The sequence below is a fragment of the Glycine max genome, chromosome 15, assembly GCF_000004515.6.
Source record: "Glycine max cultivar Williams 82 chromosome 15, Glycine_max_v4.0, whole genome shotgun sequence".
Classification (NCBI taxonomy): Eukaryota; Viridiplantae; Streptophyta; class Magnoliopsida; order Fabales; family Fabaceae; genus Glycine; species Glycine max.
The window spans coordinates 41,252,050-41,275,948 of record NC_038251.2 but is presented as its reverse complement, the minus strand read 5'-3'; the positions used below and the strand labels follow the sequence as shown (position 1 = coordinate 41,275,948).

Sequence of the window (23,899 nt, the reverse complement as noted above, 5' to 3'; positions counted from 1 at the left end):
ATGACATAGCCTAACCCAGCAAAGCCGAAGGAGTTATTCCATCACCTTAGTACCCTCACTCTGGTCACAAGCTAACATAACTCAACTCGACATTGTTACATCCTTGTCAAAGGGCATACAAACACTTTGTTGTCTCATTTTCTTTCCAATATGGGACATAAGTAATAAGAAAATTTGCAGTTTAACACTAACAATGTCAAAGAGCTTTTGCCATTTTTCTTTTTGAAAGAAATGAAAGATAATTGAATTAATTTGGGAAAAATAAAAGATCATAATTTCTATTTTATGCTTTGGCAATAACTTGTTATATGTTTGTATTGCTCCTTGTAGAAGAAAATACACAAAGAAATGGAGCCTATTCAGCTAGTTACATATTGGACAATTTAGAATGACTATTTAAAATATTGTTCATGATTTTTCAGGAATGTGATGAATTTTAAATCTTAAAGATCTTTGAACTGAACTGAACTTCTCTTGATGTCTATATTTGACATTTTAACTTGTTAGTTTGATTCCCCTTTATGTAATACACTCAACTTCCAATTCCAATATTCACCGTGCTTGAATGGAACAATAGTGTTTTGAGAGTACCAGTGCATTCTAACAGCAACACATTCCATAGAGTTACACCATTCTCCTAAAATTAGAAAAATGTGTGTAAGTTAATTCCTTAAAGCAGAGCTTTTACTTCACATCATCCAAAATTGGACCAGTTTTCTTATCATAGTCCTTTAATTTTGTGTCCTAGCTTTAGGCATGTAGCTTAGCATTGTGAGTTTGCAAAAGTAGAAAATCATGCAATGGAATTAATGAAAGTTATTTGTGTTTCTTTTAGTAATGGACTTAATGAAATGGAACCATATCATGGCTAGATAATTCTTTTCATGTGTGCATTAGAAGAAATCAGTTAACCATTTGTTACTCATTGTAAGTAATCAATGGTTAACATTTACTTCTTATTGATTGACTTCTTTTTGTGAAGTGAGGGATTTATGTATAAAGGTTTAAACTATTAATTTGGAAAACGTAAAATTGGATTGAGATAGAAATTATCTTAAATTGTAATAAAGATTGAGATTGTAAATTTGAAATTGGATTGAGATAGAATTCAAGTTTATTTAACGAACTTTTACCTCTGCAAAATAATAGTTTGTTAAAGGTGCAAAAATTTCAAGGTGATTTCATCAAGAAGACATTGTGATGGCTTGCTTCCAGAATATGGGAGAGTTTTCAACAGTTATGTAAATTTTAAAGTTTAAACTTATAGTTGTTGTATGCAATTGTGTGTAGTTATTGTAAATTGTCTACAAGATCATTGTGTCTCAATAGAGTCAATACCTTTTTATTTTACACAATTTTCCCTTCTATTCACCATACCCACATAGTGAAGAACACAATATGAGTACTTTCTAGCTAGGTTATAAAATTCTACAACTACTTTAGCAACCGGATTTAAAATATGGTTGATCCAACCTCTTAGAAAGTTGTAGCTCAAACATAATTTCAGTAGGATAGTTTACCAAACAATATTCTAAGGTTACTATTTTTCCTCTAGAAATGATTAAAAGTAATTTCTATATCCATACGATCATTGGACAAAAACAATAAACAAAATTTCATATACAATTACTTTTTAAAAATAAAATAAAAATCTAAACAACTCATTGTGGGACAACATAGTTTCAAATGTTCTAAATCAAAAGAATATTTTTCACCTCATTTTCACTCTCCATAATAAGAATGTGAGAAAGCAATAAATTAAGAATTCCATATATGTGTGTGAACAATGACATAGTAAGAACACTAGCAAATATTGATGATATTAAGAACATATGTGATATCAATTTGAAATATTCCATCTGATCCTATATATTGGTCACTTTCAATCGAATCATCAAGAATAAGGAAGGGAAGTTAAGTCATTAAATATGTCTGAAATTAAAATAAGTTTTCAATTATACTCTAATAAAATTACACATCTAACTAATTTCACTAATAACTAGTTAAATGCTTAGCCTAAATTATCATCTCACATTCTCTCTCTTTCATGTCATTATTAATATTCACCCATTACTCTACTATCCCTATCAATGAATATGGATCAATAGTAATCTTCAATCTCAATATTTCTCTTTCCTAATAATGAAGTGTTGAAAATAGTATAAAAGATAGAATTAAAAAATCATTATTAATAGGTTAGTTGGTGACTTATATATAAGACTAAATATTTCTTCTAAAATGTGACCAATATATAGGATTAGAGGGAGTAAAAACCATTGATAATAAAAGTCAAATATGGGTAATTAACCAAAATGTCCTGTGTTTTAACCAGATATGTGAAAGATTAAAATAGAACCAAAATTAATAATAGAAGAGCATAAAATCATCAATGCATATAATTTTACATACATGATCGTGCTTGAAAAAATCAAAATGAGAATATGGTCCTAGCTAACCTTGATCTTTGGAGTTATGGAAGAAAACAATAATAGATACAAGAAGCAAATAACTCAAACAAATATTAATAGCACAACACTTTGTTTAAGTAGATTCCTCTATTTTTTTGGTTTGTTGGCTTTTCAATGTTAACTAATTATTCTACTGAAGCCTAAGATATGAATGCATTTTTGAGAAAAACCAATAGCAAAATTGCCATTAATTGATTCAGATTTCATATTTTTTTTTTAAAAAAAATGAGCTCAAATTTGAAAAAATATTTTAAGTGAGGTATTCATCAGTTCATCAGAATATGAAGAGTCACCCACGTTTTGTCATAATTTGTGACTCTTCCCACATTTATTTTTGTTAGGGTATTATATATATATATATATATATATATATATATATATATATATATATATATATATATATATATATATTTATATATAAAATTGACATATAATTATATTATTTACTCAAATGGTGCTTTCTATTTTTTAGCACAATAATGTTATGAATGATATCGAAAATCATAATTTAATAATAAAAATAAAAATTTTATTTGATATGTTAAACTGTGTTTGGGTAACTTTTGACAATATAATTTTTGTACACTACTAAAAAATTATTTTTTTAAGATGCACATTCTAAGACGGTTATACGTAACCGCCTTAGAATGTCACGCAGTGACAGTTTTGTAGTTAAGAAGAATAATTTTTTTTTATGAAACACATTCTAAGACAGCTTTACGGAATCTCCTTAGAATGTACTAGGGGAACATAAACGACGCCAGGTTTATATATAAAAATGTTGTTGTTTTTGTTCACTGTTGCGTGTACTTTAATTTGAAATCCCTAGCCTCGCTTGAATTTATAGCCAGCATAGGCCTTCTTTTTTTCCTCTTCCTTGTGGGTCAGGAGCTTGATCTCTACTCCATTCCCCAGAGCGGTCGAAAAGCATTTTGCATCACCGCCGTCGAGATCTCTCTTCCTTTCATATGCGGCATTGACGTCGCCGTCATCCTTTGCAAAATCGTGGATGGCGTCGACAAAGCCGAATTCCCACAGTTCCTCATCTTCATGGGAGTCTCCCTTTCCATCACCGCATTCCCTGTGCTCGCGCGCATCCTAGCGAAGCTCAAGCTCTTCACCATGTGCGTGGGAGAGACCACCATGGTCGCGACGACGTTCCATGACGTTGCTGCGTGGATCCTACTTGCCCTTGCCGTAGTCCTCATGGGAGACGACAGAGGACACAAAAGCCCCCTCGTGTTTGTCTAGGTTCTCCTCGGGTAACCATTGGCAATGGTCCTTCCTTGGGTTGGGTTTTCATGGCCGATTTCTTAACTGCATTGGCTATAAAAGTGATGACCAGCACCACAACTGTGGATAATTACCAGCGTGTCTATGTCCCACTAGGCATTCCTCTGAGGTGAGAGAAGGATGAACCACTTAGAGTTAATGTTCTATTCAAGCACATTCAAGTAAGTTCTATTTATAGCCTCCTTCAAATTTTTAGATCATGTAGTTCTTTGGCTGGGATTGGAATTGGAGTTCTCTACCTGTTATGCTACTTTGTTCTATAACTAAGATTTCATTCTAAACTTGTGTTCTGTTTTTATGCTTAAGTACAAGATAGTTATCATCATTTATTCTGACTAGACTTGAACATTATGAGCTCCACATACGGGATTATATTTATTTAATTGAAATCATTGCCATGGTCTTGCTTACCAACTGATTTTAGGTCCAATAGTTTTCATCTATCATGGTAGTAACTGCATGATTCCTTAATTAGATTCATCATGTTAAACCATCTAACAGTCTCCATAAGTAGCTTCATGGTTTGTATATATTTGTTAATTGTGAATGGACTAGAATTGTGAAACATTGCACAAAAATAGGGAACATAGCAGTTTCAGATTATTCACATAACATTACTAAATATGCGAGATTATTTGCTTTCAATCAAATTAATATATTTAAGAAAGTTTTCCCTTTTAGGCCCAAAATTGAATGTGTTGAACAGGAACTGCTAAGCGGAGATACTGTTGTAATAGCTGAAACCGGAGACTCATGGTTCAACTGTCAGAAGCTCCATCTGCCTGAGAATTGCGGGTGAGTCATTAACTATGATTGCATTGAGTCATTGAATTCCATCTTTCAGGTATGAATTCCAGATGCAGTATGGATCCATTGGTTGGTCAGTAGGTGCTACTCTTGGATATGCATAGACTACAACAAACAAGTGTGTAATTGCTTGCATTGTTGATGGCAGTTTTCAGGTTAGTAAGGTTATAAGAATACAAACTATCTGTGTCCAGAATATTAAAGACAATATACACATGTTTTTCTTTTTTATTCATTATTGACCTAGTATGAATTTTTGTCCGAAATGGAAGCTCCACCATAAACCATGGCTAAATGGCTATAATCACACATGTTAACAACTTGATGGATGCTACTATATTATATATTTTTTAAGAGAAACTAAGCTTGGGGAAGAGTTATTTCATTAAGAAATAAAGTATATCCTTGTAGAGATATGATAGTCCTTGCATCAATCAAGTTAGTTACATCAGTAGGTAATAAGATGAATAAATTATTTAAAATTTGAAAGTGATGAGGACATGTTCAAGAGCAAGGGCAAGGATCCACTTGATGGACTTGGAGGACCTATGACAAGGGCTAGAGCAAGGAAAGCCAAGGAATCTCTTCAACAAGTGTTGTCCATACTATTTGAATACAAGCCCAAGTTTCAAGGAGAAAAGTCCAAGGTTGTGAGTTGTATCATGGCCCAAATGGAGGAGGACTAAATGACACCACTTTGTCTCAATTTTAGCGTGTTTAGTTTGTCTAAATAATGGCCCAATCCTTGTAAAGTTGGCTGACCAAAAATATGTTTTAGGTTAATCAACTAAAAGGGCTTTAGTTAGGTTTAGTTCAAGTTGTAATAAGGGCCCAATTGGCAACCTAGGCATCAGCCTTTTGGGAGACCAAATGGTGGCTGACTTGTTGGCTGTTGGGGGTGACTTTTGGTTGCCACAATTTCAGTTACACTCAGCCATTAAGTTTTTTTTAATTCCCTAGGTTAATGACATTAAGTTATTTTAATTCTAGGTTAGTGGGTCATTACTAAAATCTGCTGTAAAGCTTCTATATAAGCTGAACCATTTTATCAATAAACACAAGTTGAGTTTTATTCAGAAAATTAGAGTTTATCTCTTTTATCTTAGTGAGAGTGATTCTCCTAAATTCTTGAGTGATTCAAGAACACTCTGGCTGTATCAAAGGACTTTCACAACCTTTGTGTGTTGCCCTCGCTGGAAAGAGTGATTCTTTCCTTCCTTTCATCTTCACCCTTGTTCTTTCAAACCACAATTCCAGAAAATCCACCTCTGCCCAGAATTATCTCGTGGCCATAACTCCCATTTTACGCACTCAAATTAAGTGATTCTTGAGCCTAAATTGAATTTCAAAACGAGACCTTTCACCTCGTTTTGGAATCACCTCATTTGGAGCCCTGTAGCTTCAGTTATTGCCATTTCTATATTTCTGTCCAGCCACCACTTAACCTACGTTTTACCATCCCATTCATCCATTTTATGCCAAGAACCACCTTATTAAGACCCACGAAATTAGCCACCTTATTTTCCATCCTTTCCTTAATCAATTTCCGCATTTTCCATCAAGGTTTAATCCTAGACGATCCTAAGTCAGCCCTTGTGCCATGTGGGTTCATATCAGAAAGTGAGACGTAAGTTCACCAAAATGTGCATTAGCACCATTTGTATGTTATACTTTATAAGAATATGTTGACTTAATTTGATTCAAGTACTTGACCTCAACTAATAGGGAAATGCTTTAGTTGCTACCAATGTTGAAATTAAAAGTGATTTCCTTTAAAGTGAGGTTATCTCAACCATTATTACACATCCAATACGTTTGTATAATGAGGAGCATCTACAGAAAGTAAACATGTTCATTATTTTATTTTCTGTTTGATGAATGAATCACATAGACTTATAGTTTCCCTTATTTAGGTAACAACACAAGATATTTCAACAATGATTCGTTGTGGACAAAAGATCATCATATTTCTCATCAATAATGGAGGTTATACAATTGAAGTTGAGATTCATGATGGTCCATACAATGTGATAAAGAATTGGGACTACACTCACTTTGTGGACACTATCCATAATGGGCAAGGCAAATGTTGGACTGCCAAGGTTAGTATAAATTTAATAATGATTAAATATGGTTTAGTCCTTATAAATATGGTTAAATTTGGTTTTAGTTCTCTATTTTTTTTTTCATTGATTTTCTTCTTAAACAAAATTTAAATTTTATATACTATGCTAATTGTTGGTGAATAATGCCTTCTGCAATCATTGGTCTTTCTTTAATGCTAATTATCATTTATAGTTAGTAACATTAGATGGCTGGACTGTGTTTAGTTGTTAGTGAAAAGGCCTGTTATTTTGTAAGTTGATAGTAATTACCAAATTACAAAATTGCATGCAAATGGGTGTGGTGGGCTCTTAATTGAGTGTTGTTTTGAAAGAGAACGCAAGGATAATGAAAGGTAGTATGCTTAAGGAGACAATATTAAAGACAATAGTTTCACCAATTTGACAAAGAGACAATGATAATGCCAATGTTCCAAAAATAAATATATAAATATGATGCAATCACTAGTTAGTTAATTGATTTGATGTTTGGATGAGGTTTGGCCTCTGGGTTTACTATGTAACGACCCGCCTCGTCGCTATGATATTAACACTCTAATATGCGATAATTTCAATTTTTATAAAAAGAACTCCCTTCATTTGTTTATGAAAATAGAAGTAATTTTGTCACAACATACATTCACCCAACAACGTGCCATTACTTAAGTGAATATACATAATTATATAGAAACAGTAACTCGGTACACATCATACACATAACAGAAATTAAATCTGTTCATAAATATAATTAAAATCCAAGTTTTACATCTTTAACTCAACAAAGTAGAACTTGAAAACCAACTACGAAGGAGTTGATTACAAAACACAACTCTCTCCCAAAATAATGCCAACGTCATCACGTCGGCTCGACGACTCCTCACCAGAATCTTACTCCCTGCACCCTGCTGCTTTCATTCTGCTCCCATGAACAATGTTCGTGATCATCACAGGTATCAACCACACAATACAAAATTGCAAGGGTGAGTTCATTATAAAAAGAACCAATACCAATTCCAAATAACCATAATTAGGAAGAAACATAGGCAAACATTATGAGCTTACACAACATTCATTATTCGACACTCACATCCAACAATTGTTCATCATCCACATTCAAGAATTACTCATCATCCATCCAAGGATCCAATCAAGACTGGACAAAATGATGCATGCACCTGACTCAACTCTTAGATGCAATGTGGTACATACCAACAACCAAATCCCAGGAAATAGCCTAGGTGTGTCCGCACGACACTATCACTTAGGAAATCATGCAGAGTTCGTCGAGACCACCCGATTGTGCACGTAACTGCCCCCCTAGGTGATCAGCCTGGGGCTCAAAGGAGTTCCCTACCAGGTGACAAGCCCCCTCAGTACAAAATACACTCTTCCATAGTTATTCTATTTCCTGTGTCGTATGAGCTATGAACATGGCCAAAAGCAAGTGCCAAAGACCATGGACCAATTAAAGCGCCTAAACATCCCATCAGAAATGCTTAGATTCTTTAACCACGTTTGTCCCCCACGAATGGGTCATCCGACAAGGTCAGTGCACTCCACCCCCCATGAACATACACTACATACAACGTGGTCCAAAGCAAGTACCAAAGACCATGGACCAATTAAAGCGCCTAAGCATCCCCTCAGAAATGCTTAGATTCTTTAATCACGCTTGTCCCCCACGAATGGACCATCCGACAAGGTTAGTGCACTTCGCCCCCCACGAACATACACAACATCCAATGTATCGAACATGGGCACCATCAAGTGCAATGACCATGGACAAATTAAAGTGCCTAAGCATCCCCGCAATGAATGCTTAGATTCTTTAACCACTCTAGTCCCTCACGAATGGGTCGTCCGACAAGGTCAATGCACCCGCCTCCCATGAACATACACAACATGCACATGCCAATGCATTTCCAACATCAATCAACATTCCATTTTCATATCATTCTCAACATAGACATCATCTCGTCTCAAAGACGTTATCAACAACAACAACAACCTCATTTCATATTCACATAATCATCAACAATAACATCAATTCATGTTGACATGGTCTTTATTAACAACGTCATCTCAAATCAATATCATCATAATTATCAATATCACTACATATCAATTAAAATCCTCAATAGCGACATCAACAATAAATCACATTCCGCACATATATATGTATATATTTCTTTCATGCCTGAGATTTACACTCCCAGGTCTTCAAACAACACAAATCAAATTAAGACATCAATTTCATTCATCACAATAAATATATATCGCATCCCATTCGTCAAAATATAGTTTTTCCTGAAAACCAGCATGCAACATCAATATCAAATGTATCGCATCCCTTTAATTAAAAACATTATTTCTCTTGGAAAACCCGCATGCACATCAAGGACAATTATATCGCATCCCATTAGTTAAAACATCATTTTCTATAAAGGAAAAATCAGCATGCAACAGGGACAGGCAGTTATCCTCATAGCTAAGTTCCCTGACCTTAACTATGGTGTTAAAACGGTAAATTTTATAATAAAGTCCCCTCACCTATAGTGAGCTACCCACGGGTTCCTTGTCACGGCACTTGGAGATTTTGTTTTCGTCCCTGCTCATCAGTTCCACGTAAGCCTCTACCATGCCAAAACGAAGGAGACTTAATATGGATTTCAGAAACAAAGCTAACAACAATGCTCTGGGTCAAACACCCACGTCATTACATGAAAGTGCTGAGAGAATTTCGGGTTTTACAAAGGGACATCATTTTGAAATTCTGATCATGCCAATGTGATCGGGGTTCAGTGTAGGTCATGAAAATAATACCCATTTCATGAAAAGATAACGTTTACAAAGTCTCTTTCTCTAGGGTTTTTCAAAGGAAACGTAAAATATGAAATGGTGGTTCCAAAGTCAGAAAAGATGCAAAGACAAGTTGAAACTAACAAGGAACAAGCATAGAACTATGGTTACCTTGAAGGAAAACAAAAGGTCAGATTAGGGCTTCGTTCTCTACCAAAACTGTGAGGCAAGTTGAAAGATTCCACTTCGGTTGAAGGGTTCCTCTCGGTGTGGGGTTTCAACGGAGAGCAACTGCAATCCGTGATGGCTACTGGTGGCCGTGGGTGATGGAGAAAGTGCTTGGGACGTTGGAAATGGTTTTGGAAGAAAGAAGGAGAAGAAATGACATTTTTCCAAAACTACTTGGACTACAAGGCTCAAAACGCACAAGTGACTAAGGCTCTCGGAAACGAAAGCGTCGCGCACACTCCATATGTCTTCTCAAAGATCGCAACGGTCAGATCATGGAAAAGTGTTCTATGAAGCTCCATATCAAAGTTTGGGAAGATCCAATGGTTAACGAAGGTTGGGCAGTGTTTTTATCGAGACAACTTCATGTAGCTTCCTTGAGAAGCTTCATTAAGAGGCTTTCTCGAGAAGCTTCCTCGTGGCTTCTTTGAGAAACTTTCTCAAGAGGCTTCTTTGAGAAACTAATGCTTTAACTACTAACATTCTTTTAATAACTAAACTCACCTCCTTGAAAATAATTACGGATAAAATAACACAACAAATATAATCAAACATCAAACATAATTACTATATATATATATATATATATATATCAGGGTGTTACATACTACAGCCAGCGAATGTAAGGATTGAATTGGTCAGAAACAGTGACAATGCGGGGTCAATATCATTCAAAACCTTACTCACTCAATCTCCATCTTCTTTTACAGATTCTTCATTAGATTTAGACACTGAGGTCAATAAAACATTAACCAAAATTATAGCATATGGTAACTTTTTCTTTTATCATCATCAATATAAAAATTGTAATAACTGCTTACTAATAGGAGGGTTTATTGTATCTTTAATTACGTACCATTCCTTTTTTTTTTTCCTTATCTATTTTCTCTAATACCCATAATTGAATGCCACCTAGTTTTCAAACCCACCCACTTTCACATGTAAGATTATAGAAGGTTACTTTTAAGATCAAATAATTCTAGCAAATCCAACCCAAAAAATCATTATATCAATGCTCTCAAATGTAAATGTAGGCATCATAACATCTATTATACTAGGAATATCAATGAATCAGATTGCTAAAGATAATGTCTATATTAAAAATTCAATTCTTTTTTTAATGAAAACAAAGAATGTATAGATATGGTATCCCCAAAGTAAGAAACGAGTTATCTATAATAAAATGCTATCAATTTCATTTTACAATTTCATTTCGTAATAAACTAGATCAGAATAAGATTATATGCATTATCATTATAAGAAGAAATGATTTAAATGAATCCTAATAATACTACATTAATTTACATATAATTTCATGCGTCATTCCATTTACTTTAAGAACAAAAATAAACATGCTTAGACCTATTTTTTAAAATATCTCTCATGATTTGGAACCGTTCATTCCTATATACTTGTTAATATTGAACATAAAATTATTTATAATAATTTTTATTATTATTCACTCCATATTTTTTTTTTATTGGTTTTCCTTATAAACAGTTGATTTGTGCCAGCCATCACTAGTTAGTTTCTAACATAACTATTAACATTATTAGGAGGGAAATAACTAATATGCTTTTGACTATATCATTTTGCACTCTTCATGCTTTGGCTTGTGTAAATGTTTTATCAATCAACATTTAATCTAGATATTATGGCTGAACAATGTGTTACAGTAACTGCTATGCTTATGGTTATCACCCACACACCCTTTTATTTCATTATATTTTAGTAAGTGCAGTCCATAAACTTTAGTTTGTGTATTTTTCTGTTATCTTTTTGAAGAACCTAGCTCACACAAAATATTAATTTCAAACACGTAATTCTTTTAAAGTTAGTTTGGGTCACAAAAAAATCAGAGAGAGTAGTAACTACAAAAAATGAAATTAATTTATAAAAAAAAATGCATTTTAAGATGGTTGTTTTTAAGACCGTTTTAGATTGTAATACATTCTAAGACGATCTTAGGTAGGAACCCAACATTCTAAGACGATTGTCTTTAAGACCATCTTAGAATGTACTATATTTTAAGACGATCATGGGCAGGAACCTGTATTAGAATGTTATACATTCTATGACGGTTCAATACAACCGTTGTCGTAGACGTACATACTTTTTATGACGCCTGATACAACGAGGGTCGATAACCGATGTAGTAAGTCACAAATAATCGATGTAGAATGCTTTTATTGTAGTAGTGGTAATTCCATTCTTATTTTTGTATCCATTTGTCTTAAGTTGTCCTTCCCATCCATATTTTTTCAATTTATAATTGACATATATAATTAAGGTTTAATTACCAAAATAGTCTCTATAGTTTCCAAACTTATTTCTTTTAGATCTTATAGTTAATAAGTGAATTTTTTAATCTATGAAATTTACATTTTAATTCCCAAAAGGTTTCTACCGTTAAAATTCTTTAATTAACTTAGTTAAAAAAATTAACAACCAGGAACCTTTAGAGAACTAAAATATAAATTTCAGAGACTAAAAACACACTTATTAAACTTCATGAAGTACAAAATCCACTTACTAGAGACTAAAAAATTCACTTATTAACTAAAGGATTAAAATAGATAAGTTTAAAAATTATAAGTACTAAATATCCTATAATTAATATTGATGGTCAAAATTATGCTTCTTTAAGACCTTCTATATTTTTGTTTTTTCCGTGATTTTTTATTATATTTATTTTTACATTCCGTAAATGTGATTGAATGACTTTTCACATTATAATTGATAGATCTATTAATTTATTTTTATTAAACATTTGGAATTGTAATCGATACGAAAATTATAGGATAAGATGATATAAATAATTACTTTTGTATACATATGTGTTCTCATCATTATTTTTATAGGGTATTATTGCTTAATATTTTTAATTGATTAAAAATTATAATAATTAACCCAATTAAATGATATCTATTAATGAGCACAATAAAATTACGAATTATCGATACGATTATAATTTAATTGTTAAATGGATATTTTTCCACTTTTCTAATTAATTAGTATTTACTCTTAAAAAAATTTATTCTAAAATATTCTATATTATTTTTTGTTTTTTTAATTGTCAGTTTTTGTTAAACTACATGAATTAGTATTTAATGTATAAGAAAAAAATATGTCAATTTGATGCATTTTTCAATAACAAAGTGCACTTAAGAAAATGTTTTGTATTTTTTTTTAAAATGATCGTGTGACAATATGAAATGTTCCAGATTTACTTTTAAAAATTTTAAAAACCAATGTTATTATAATAAATTCAAATATATTTATGTCTTCCACAAGTCATGCTAATACAATCATTATTAATTAACAATATTTAAAATTGAAAAGATTATAAATCAAAGGTCATACAAAAGGTAAAAAAATAGTATAGCTTGAATAACTATAGCTATAATATGAATTCAAACATTTCAGAAATACACATATAAAAAAAATCCTTAACATGAACAAAGTTTAAAAAATCAATACAAAGTGCACCAAATATGGTTACACAAACATGAATCCAAATATGGTTACACAAACAACCAGGCATGAGTAACAAAGTCCTTGGCAACGGCACCAAAAACTTGTTAACAGACTCACAAGTGCACCAAATCAAATAAGTAGTAAACGATAAGATCAAATATTGTGCTCACATGGACTTTGATTGTGCAAGGTAATTTATGTGTAACCAATTCTAAGCTAGTGAATCAAATAAATGTTTGAGATTTTGAATCTAAATGTGTGGAAGTTTAAAATACAGTAAGGAACAATTAACATTAAGGGAACAACAGGACAAAGCTTAAAAGGCAATAACACAAGCACTTGGAGGGTAGAAAATATGTGTAATGCAAAATTAAGGAAATTGTTGGATGCTTGGCTAACCAAATAGTTCTTGATGTAATAAAGGACTTTTCCCCATTCAAAACTACTCCTAATATCACCTTAACCAACTAATCTACTCAAGCCATGATCCTTCATGAGAGAGCCTAAATCACTTAGTTTTATCCCTAATTCCTTAGCAAGTTAGACTAAGTGGTCTTAAGATCAATGGTTTATCACAAGGCTAATTAACTTCATTCTATCCCTAGAGATGATTTAATTAGATACCTCTTTTCAGTTCCTAGTATGAAAATATTTTTCCAATAATAATCACACTATACCACATATACATGGATGATCAAACCATACACAAAGCAATAAATAAATAACAAAAGTAATGAGATACAAATAACATAAGAAAACTAAATAAATGCTGAAAGTTTTATTTACAATCCTAGAGTTCTATAAAAGCATTAATTTTGAACTATTTGAGACTAAACTAAGCAAAAATTAAGGAAACAGAAGATAATTGATGTGTGAAATGAAGCTTAAAAGTAATCATGCACGACAATTATCTTTAGTATGGTGTGAGGTTGTCAATGCAGAGTGAGATTGAGTTAGAGAATGAAGGTGTGATGACACCGGTGAGGGAGGGAGAGGAACGCGTGGATGAAGGTGAGGGAGGAAGCGGGAGCGTCACTAAGTGTATAGTGCTTGAGTCAGAGTGAGGCCATGAGGGAGAGTATCGCGAGTTCATGCGTCAACATGAAAGAGAGGAGAAAATATGATAGGATTTTCTTTTTCTAACTTTTATATATATATATATATATATATATATATATATATAGCTTACTTCATATCTATTGTGGATTTTATTCAGAGATATACATGCAAACATGAATTTTTTTTTACCAACGACATATAAAAAAATATAAAAAAAATCAAATATAATACAATTTTATGTATTTTGATATTTTTTTAATTTGTTAATCAATATTTCTAAAACACTTATTAACATTTACCATTAAAATTAAAAATATAGAAAAATAACCTATCAGCAGTAAAATGTGAGAGACATTTTGAACTCCAGAAGTTATAGATACTTCTCTGTCGGATAGTGTTGTCTCGCGCACAGTCTCTCTATCTCTACCCCCAACGTTGTCACGTCACCTAACATTGGGACTCTTTTCTTTCATTTCGTACACTCTCTCCCTCCCACTCTATCTAGGTTTTTCAATCTTTTCTTTCTGTCTCGTTTGTAGCAAAAACAAGGAGGTTTCGCTTGGTATGCTTCTCTCTTGTTTATTTTCTCTTTGCCTCAGTTTGAATAAATAAAATACACTGAGCATGCTGTTAGTTCTTTCCCTATTTGCGTGTATTAGTTGATTCCATTCACTTGATTGTATCGTTTTGGGTTTAGTCATGATGCTCCTCCATTTTTGAACTTTATGATCAGTTATGGTCTCTAGATATAAAAGCTTTCTCTTAAGTCCGTATGCTTAAAAACATTCCCTTTTAGTCTCTGCACATATTAGTTTTTATCCTTTTAGTCCTTGTCGTAGGGACTAAAAAATATATTAAAAATGGTATGTATAGAAACCAAAAGTTGATATTTTTAAGTACAGGGTCTAAAAGGAAAATTTATTATAAGTATAAGAACCAAATGAGTAATTAAACCTAAAATATATACTGATCTCATTTGTTTGCTGGCATAGTTATTTGTTGGATCATGATGTGTCCCCATTTTTGTAACCTCTGATTCATGGTTTATTAACTAGGAGATATCTTAGGGCAAGTCCTGGCAAAACGGTAAAGTTGCGTCTTGGGGACCAGTTGGTCATGGACACGAATCCGGAATCAGACTATTTGCATACGCCAGGGTAAGGTTATCTATAATGACCTTCCCACATACCTTTGCTTAGCAAGTTGCCTTCTGGCAATGGGGTACGTTAGTTTTTTTTTATTTTTTATTAACTAGTAAATATCTAATGCAAACCTTGCAGTTATTTCTTGTTAAGATTTTTCAAGTCAAGTTGCATATCAATGTTGATAATTAGTGATTTTTCATCACTATTCATTTAAGAGTAAAAGAAGAGCAATTTAATAATCAATGGGAAGAATCTTTTACTTTTCATGCAATGGAAGTGGGAGTTTAATGCAGTAAACAAGTAGTCTAGTTTACATGTTTGCTTAAATCAATAGAATACTGTATAGTGAGCATGACATATGTATCATGGTATTTTGGTAATTCTGTTTACTTTAGTTTCAAGTGACTTGATATTTTTCTCTTAAAAATTTCATTTGTTTGTATTTGTTGCTTGGTGTCCTGTTTACATTTTTACACTTGCTGTCCATTTTTCTTTTATTTTATATTTGTATTTGGTTACACATTCACACTTGCGGGCAAGCCGTAGTGTAATGGTAAAATTGCGCCTTGGTGGCTAGTTGGTCATGGGTTCGAATCCAGGAAACAACCTCTTTGCATATGCAAGAGTAAGCCTGCGAACAATGATCGTCCCCCATACATTAGTGATGTACCTTTTGGCACTGGGGCACATTAGGTTTTTTATACACATTTACACTTAGTGTCCTGTACTGTAACCTATTTAATTTGTTTGTATTTGATATTGCTGTAAGCCTGAACCAGTTTACACTTGCTGCCTTTTTTTTTTTTTAACTGATTTGATATTGTGTAAGCCTGTAACCTGTTTACACTTGCAGGTTTTTTCTACTGATATATCTGTCCTGTTTTGTATTTGAATATTGTTGCAAGCCTGTACTGTTTACACTTGCTGATTTTTTTAAAACACTTGGCTTTGTTTAATTTGATGGTCTAGTTTTATTTAGTAGGATCCACCCACAATAGGATTATATATAGCCGGTTAGTCACATGATTGCAGTTGGAAGATTTCATTAAATGTTGTAATACCAACTTTTCATTAAAATGTGACTTGTTTCTAGTGTCTAAATTAAGTTCATATGAATTATTGTAGAGATGGGTACTTCTTATTTAGCTAAAAACCAAGATGATGACATCAAATCTCTATGGAATTATGTTACAAAGATAAAACGTGCAAGAGGTAGTGGCCATGAAATTAAATGCAATCTATGTGGACTGAATTTTACTGGGTGTTACACTAGAGTAAGGGCACACTTGTTAAAGGTGAGAAGAAAAGGAGTTAGAGTTTGTGAAAACGTAACTCCATCAAGACTTATTGAGTTTAAAAATATTGACAATGAGGCTACTGCACTAAGAGTACAGAAGTCAAAGGCAAAATCTATCTCTTCCCGTCCATTTCTAATGAAAACCAAGAGAAAAACATTAGTGTTGATCCAAGAAAAAAGAAAGAGATCTAGAGAGACTCTTGATTATGAAATTGCAAAGGATGAAGTTCATCCTACTATAGTTCAAAATGACCCTCCTATCATTGAAAGATGTGAGGGCGATGATATCAAACTAGAATCAGTATCCACTAGCGAACTTCAATCTGTAGACTTTTCTTCCAGCATTACAGGTTCTGATTCAGATGATCCCTTCGATCAAGTTGATAAAAAATTCTCTGTATGTGGCAAGGAAACCATGTCATCTGGGGCATGTTCTGGAGATGCGTCTCTAAAATCTATTAGAGATGCCATAGGTGCCTTGGAGCTGTTAATGATTAGGGACTTATCTGAAGTCTCTTCTGATCCTGTCATGCAGTCTCAACTTAGTCACTTCTTGGATCTATTGACTACAAGTAGCCATCCAAAGGTGACAGTAGAGTTAGGCACTCTTTTTGTGTTCAAGAGAATGGCCTTTGCTTCATTCCAAGAATTCCAAGCTACTGTTGAGTCTGTGAACAAACTGAAGAACTTTGAGAAGCAAAAGGCCAGAATTCAGAAGGAGACTTCAGCAGGAAAAAGTAAGTGGAAGGATATCAAACACTCAATAAAGAAGGCTTGTTTGGCCATCAAGGCTGGAAACAGTAGGAAGAAGGAGCTAGAGGCAGAAATTGCAACTTTAAGGGAACAAATAGCTATCAAAGAAATGGATTTTGAACAACTTGTGTTGAATGTCAAGTATTTGGAGGAAGAACTGTCCACCAATGTGATGAATTGTAATTCTCTAGACGAGAAAGCTCAAGCACTGTGTAAAGATGCTGATGATCTACTTGCTGCAAGCAGTGGAGTAGAGGATGAGGGTAAAGTTGCTGAAGTAAAGCAGAATATACTCAACTCAACCTGGTCCACTGACCTAAGAAGCCAGCTTCGTAAGATTAAGAATACCATTCTTGGCCTGTCTGATTAAGCTTTAATTTTTGTTTCTTCTAACCACTTTATCAAGAACAACAAAGAAAGCACCATGACAGTGGTGCTGTGTTTTTATTAAATCATGCTTGCCTATGCATTCTGCTTCATTTGTAAATTTTCCTTGTAAGCTTATTGGTTACGGGTGCATGCCAACTTTCAAGCCAATTGAAAATAGCAACATAAAATTGTTACCAAATTCCACATAAAACTTATAAATCTGTTCAAAGTTAACATAAAACTAAAAAAGGTTCTTATTTGAAGTTTTATTTTATATGCAAAATTATAAAGGTTTAAATTAGTTTTGGACAAAAGCATATCTTTATAAATTTCTACTGGTTTGTTATATCAGAACAAAACGTCCAAGAGGAAAAAGAAAGACGACCATGAATGTAGTATTAATAATACGTTAATTTTTTTTAATATTTATATTTTAGCTTCAAACAATTATCTAAATTTAACAGTATTCATTCAATTCATGAAATACTTGCTAGTGGATGATGTAACACTTGTCAGTTGAATTTGATATTGTTGATACTAATTTTGCTTAATATTGTACAAGATTTGATTTAGTAACCATGTAAATAATGGATATTGTGACCTAAAAATCATCACGATATATATTTGATTTGATTTCTAGGGTAGCTAAGCATTCAAAACTAATGAATATTGCAATGAAACCTAACAACTTTAAATGTAAATCTGATATGATAAAGAGGTACTAAGTAAAATAACATAATGAATTCCACCGAATGTATGTGGATTGTTGACCGTTTCATTTCTTCAAACCATGCTGTTTGTATTACTTTCTGGAAATACAAAAGCTACACAGAGAATGGGGGAAAATTGATTCATTGAACTTTGTTATGTTCTTGCTCATAAGAAGGGACAGTTTGTCATGTCTAATTTAATCAAAATCAGTACATATGCTAATTTTGTGACCATTAAGTCCAATGCCATCAGGGCAAGTTCATTTGTGATATATATCAGCTTATGTCTCAGTTTATGCAATGATTTATTCTCTTGTTTGACTTAATAATACTAATATCTTTATGTAAAAATATATTTTGTTATTTTTATTTATTGATCATGTATGTTATGATTCATAATAAGATCCAATTCATGATTCGGAAAATAGGTCTTTTGTTTCACAAATTGAGTCTCAATTTGATAACCTTGCCTCGAGTTGTCTGTTGCTTGGAATCAATCCATATCAGTTTACCTTTCACTTCTGCTTCAGTGGATTCAGACTTCACCATAGGACAGATATGAATTTTTCCTTTTTCTTTGGATGCCATGGTGCCACTATCTTCCCAATTGCCGAAGGTGGAAGCATATTACTTCTGCTTGTGGCCTCTCTGACAACGGAATTCCTGGAATTTTTGCTTTATTGGCCTCTGATCTGTTCTTGCTGACTTGGATAAGCAGTTTTGGCCGTGATTCCTTCTTCACAACCAATACCGTTTCCTCAATTAAATCAAACTCTCTTCTTGCAACATCACTTTCTACATCTGTCTCTCTGTCATTGTTGTCCTTGGTGGTTGAGTTTTCCCCTTCAATCTCTACAATGACTTTGGATTGTTCTCCATTTTGCAGCTTATATGTACTAATCCTTGTCTCTGATCATTTCAGACCCATTGAAAAACATTGTTGTCTCTCCTAGATAGCATCCCAGTGAGCAAATGCTGCAGCTATCAAATCCTCCATCTTTCCTTACTGCAAAGAGTATACATATTCATAATCTGAAATTTTGCACTGATCTCCCCTCAGATCCAGCAGGTTGGACCAATGCCAGGATCCCATAAATTAGAACAGAAATGACTAAATGAGGGTTTTATTTAATATAAAAGTAAGCTCAATGAGAAGATACAATAGAGGAATCACTCCCTCTCTGAGAGAAAAAACTCCTTGGAGAAAACACTTTTTGTACCCGGCCCAAAGGCCTAACAAGTAACAACCAAAATGAACCTCCTCCCCTGTATCACTCTAACCTTGCACTCTTATATACGTTCTAACAACCTGCCAACTGAGCTCCTCCACATCCCCCAGAACCTTCTTCCCCTTAGTCAAATAGTTGTGCCACTTGACCTATTATCTAAACCAAACCTTGTTAGTGTAGCATTAGGACCCATCAGTAACTCAGTATTTAATTAGCTATGTAGGATTCGGAGTATTTTCTAGTTTTTCTGAAGATAGTAGTTCTTCACAGTTCACACTTGTATATACAATTTCCTGCTAGTAGTATATTCTTAATTCATTCTTAAGGAGAAAATAGTTTGTGAAATCAATTGAACAAATTACATTTATTTGGTTCAAAATAGCTTCTCCTTGCTGTACGCAACAGTGAAGTGCCAAAACTAATTGAATTTCCTGCTAGTAGTATATTCTTAATTCATTCTTAAGGAGAAAATTACTTGTGAAATAAATTGGACACATTACATTTATTTAGTTCAAAATAGCTACTCCTTACTGTTTTTTGTGGAGACGCAACAGTGAAGTGCCAAAACACATTGAATTTTAAGGATGCATTATGGTTGACATTCCATACAACAAACTTTTCATTAAACAGAATTGTATGCAAGAAGCTTAAATTTGATGATTTGTCTCTTGGTTTATAACTATGAGATGCAAATCAAAAGTCAATGAGAAATGTATGGGTTGCATCATTTTTTAAAATTGTCTAGATGGATGGTCTTGTGGTTTTTTTCTCTTCTATCTTGAAACTATAAAATTGTGTACTATACAGTCTGATCAGTCAGGAGCTATAGTTGAAATTGTTGCGGAAGATGCCAAATCTGTAAGCATTGACTGAGTATATTCTAGGCCCTCCTGATTAATAACTCAATTGTTAAATTGACTTGCTCTGCATTGTAGGTTTGACTTCTTTTCTTTCCTAGCAGCCCCTGTTTGTGATTCAACCATAGAGCTCAAAGTATTCAAATAGATGGATGAAGATCTAAAGTTTGGTAGTTGAAGTGTGAGGCTCATCATACAATTGAATTAGCAAAATTCTTGACATTAGGTGATATACGAAGCTGAGATGTGGCAATGTAGTCAAATTTTTGCACAGGAAAGCTATTCAAGATGTTAAATTCAAAGGTATTTACTATTGGACGATTGTTAGATCTAGCTATTTTAACCCTGATAGTATAAATGTATAATGTCTCCATGACTTAATCTTGGAATATGTGATAATAATATATATTATGAAGGCACTTGGAATAATGTTGTTAAGATCAATATTTATGTTATTGTAATATAAAGAAATTATGAAAGGTGCAGTTACAATATGATACCGCTTAATTTTAAATTCATTATTTTTATTCTTAAATTTTGGTCATAATGCGTTTATTATCAACTATTCTCCAGCAGTATCTTAATCATTTTGTTAGCTTGGTAATATATATGTTGTTTTCCATGGCAAGTGCATGGTTACTTGCACACCTTCTCTTGGTAATATATAAGGAAGTAGTTTTTATTTCTTTTTTATAATTACAAATATAATTTTTTTTATTTTATTTCTTGTTTAAAAATATAAAAAAATTAATATTTTTATTATATCAATACAATTTTTTAAAAATAATATTTTTATTATATCTATAAAAAAATAATATTTTAAAAAAAAAAAAGACATTTTACAACAGTTTTCCAGAAAATCATCTTGGAAAGTCTACTTTCTAAGACGATTTTTTTAAAAATCATCTTAGAATCTTCAATTTTTAATTTTTCTTTAAAAAACATTCTAAGACGGTTCTCTGAAAAAACGTCTCAGAAAATCTATTTTTTAAGACGGTTTTTCGAAAGATCATCTTAGAATCCCCAATTCTTTTTATAAAAGACATTCTAAGATGGTTTTGAAGTCAAAATCGTCTTAGAATGATACCCTTCTAAAATGATTATTTGGTTGAAAATTGTTTTAGAATGATAACTTTTCTAATAAGACGATTTTTTATGAACTGTTGTGGCTACAAAGATGGTTCAAAATCGTTTTTGAATGCGTAAAATAACTGTCGTTGAAAGCTTCAATTTTCAAGGTGACAAACAAGGCTTCAATGAAAGCTTCAATTTTTTTCTTATAGTTAACAAGAAGATAAGGCATAGGCTTCAAGGTGACAAGGCTTATTGACACTTGAATGACCCCTTGGCTAGCCATTTTCAATGTGCCACTTCATGCCACAAATGGGTAGTTTTGCTTTTTTGCAAAACTATAAAAAATGGAAGCTAGGGATAAGATTTGCCAAAAATGGATACTTTTGTTTTTTTACCAAAACTATTAAATCTTATCTTAATCGCATATGTTATTGCGCTAATCTTTCTAGGAATATATGTACCTAGAGTGAACCTCACACATGGTTAAATTACACTACCCGCTCTGTGCGCAATGCAATTTTACTACAGATGAAATTTTTGTTCAAATAGTTTCCAAATTTATGTCAACTACCTAAATAAATTATTCACATTAAAAAAATAAATATGACTAACACAAAAATTATACAATTAATATCATGCAGAGAATAAATTAAATCATACAGTCATATAATAAAATTATACAATGCAAAATTTCTACTATCTAATCCTTAACAATGCAATTTTACATTGTAAAAAAATAAATTAAATTGGAAATTTAAGGGTGTAACATCTTCCACCAAGCAAATCAACTCATCCAACTTAGTCTTCAACCCAATATTATGTGTAGTTGCTTCGTACAACCAAAAACACACCAAAATGTGTAACAATAAAAGGAAAAATCAAGAGATTATGCACAAATCTAATTATGCCTAAATCACCATGAAATGCATGCAACATGGTGATGAAAATTAAGCAAAAGATAGAATGAAATGCAACTCATCAGTAATCCGTGTCATGCACAGGTAAATATTATTTATGAACCTATTATAAAATATTTTAAATATATAGATATTTTCTAAAATTTGTATTAAAAATGATTTACTATTAAAATATGACATTTTTAAATATTAATTATTACTGTCCATTATAGATATATAGGTCTTTATATATCTGGTAGACTATATTTTTTAAAATATAATAATTAGAGAAATATAAATTAATTTTGTGTTAAGTAAGGTAGTAATTTAAATAATTAGTGTGAAATAATATTTTAAGAAATCTAAAGTAAGACTTCCTAGTTACGATAAAAAAAATATTTTTGCAAAATGATATTTTTAACTATATATTTTAAATTAAAATCTAAATTCAAGCAATATATGTCATGCAGAACATATTTGCTGATTTGTGGACAACACTATTAAACATTTTAAAATTTTAACATACAAAAAATTGTACTAAATGGAATTAGAAATTATGAATTGTACTGTCCAGGACCCACAAAATCTACGTGACATCCTACTTGGCACTCAGAAACACTTGTCTATGTTAGTCCTGCTACAAGAGCGCGGACACCAAGCCCTTAGCAGTTGGGCTCCCCGACAAACAAGTTATCTCTAACCTACTTATATTCAAATGTATTTGAATATAATATCCATTGGTAGGTAATTAATTATCTATAACATCACACATTATCTACAAGGTACGATTATCTTCTACCTTTTATCTATAAGCAAATGCTTATCTCTAGCATTATCTATAAGCTCCCGACTATTATCTACAAGCCGAGAATTATCTACAAGGCTACAATAGCCCTTACAAACAAGGACCTGGACCCTCGCTCAACTAATATAAGTACAGGTTCTGTTGAATCCTTCTACACGACTTGCTCACACACTCAGCACACGACAACAAGCTTATGCCCCTTTCTCTTTCTTGCTCATACGAGCTTACTTTAGCATATACTTGCTTTGCTTTTCTCACACATATTCATACTTGAGCATCATAGTCATTTGTTTTGCAAGTCTCCTTCATGTCAAAAAAGGTACCTCTCCATGCCGACGTGTGAAGTTCGGGACTCCACTCAGCCACGTCCACCCTCACGTGTTAGGGTTCTGGATTTTGGTAAGAATATTTGGCGCCCACCGTGGGCTACGGTAAAACATACCTTGTAGCTTGTCGTCAATCCTCTCACATTCATCCATTGTTAGCACTCGGTCTGGCCTCAGACGTGAGACCCCCCTTATAGACTCTCAT

The 23,899-nt window shown here is 32.7% G+C and overlaps 2 protein-coding genes and 1 long non-coding RNA gene across 10 annotated transcripts; all 3 read left to right on the top strand.

The window, feature by feature from the left end:
* The first annotated feature begins 2,295 nt into the window (after positions 1–2,295).
* Positions 2,296–3,719, top strand: LOC112997645 (cation/H(+) antiporter 20-like). The gene is made up of 2 exons (XM_026125942.1): positions 2,296–2,299; positions 3,298–3,719. The coding sequence occupies exons 1-2, from the start codon at positions 2,296–2,298 to the stop codon at positions 3,717–3,719; spliced, it is 426 nt and encodes a 141-aa protein (XP_025981727.1).
* Positions 3,720–3,853: 134 nt separating this feature from the next.
* LOC100776245 (uncharacterized) lies at positions 3,854–4,676 on the top strand. The gene is made up of 3 exons (XR_003264691.2): positions 3,854–3,922; positions 4,468–4,556; positions 4,606–4,676. It is a non-coding gene; the product is annotated as an uncharacterized lncRNA (long non-coding RNA).
* A 9,931-nt stretch (positions 4,677–14,607) lies between these two features.
* On the top strand, positions 14,608–21,019 carry LOC102666487 (uncharacterized). Of its 8 annotated transcripts, XM_041009736.1 has the most exons (4): positions 14,608–14,795; positions 15,289–15,454; positions 16,504–17,760; positions 20,672–21,019. In XM_041009736.1, the coding sequence occupies exons 3-4, from the start codon at positions 16,506–16,508 to the stop codon at positions 20,692–20,694; spliced, it is 1,278 nt and encodes a 425-aa protein (XP_040865670.1). In that variant the 5' UTR covers positions 14,608–14,795; positions 15,289–15,454; positions 16,504–16,505; the 3' UTR covers positions 20,695–21,019. The 8 variants fall into 8 exon arrangements, with proteins under 8 accessions (XP_040865670.1, XP_040865669.1, XP_040865667.1 ...); XM_041009735.1 differs by lacking the exon at positions 20,672–21,019 and having other exon boundaries at positions 14,609–14,795; positions 15,301–15,390; positions 16,504–17,907; XM_041009733.1 differs by lacking the exon at positions 20,672–21,019 and having other exon boundaries at positions 14,609–14,795; positions 15,292–15,390; positions 16,504–17,907.
* Positions 21,020–23,899: the final 2,880 nt, after the last annotated feature.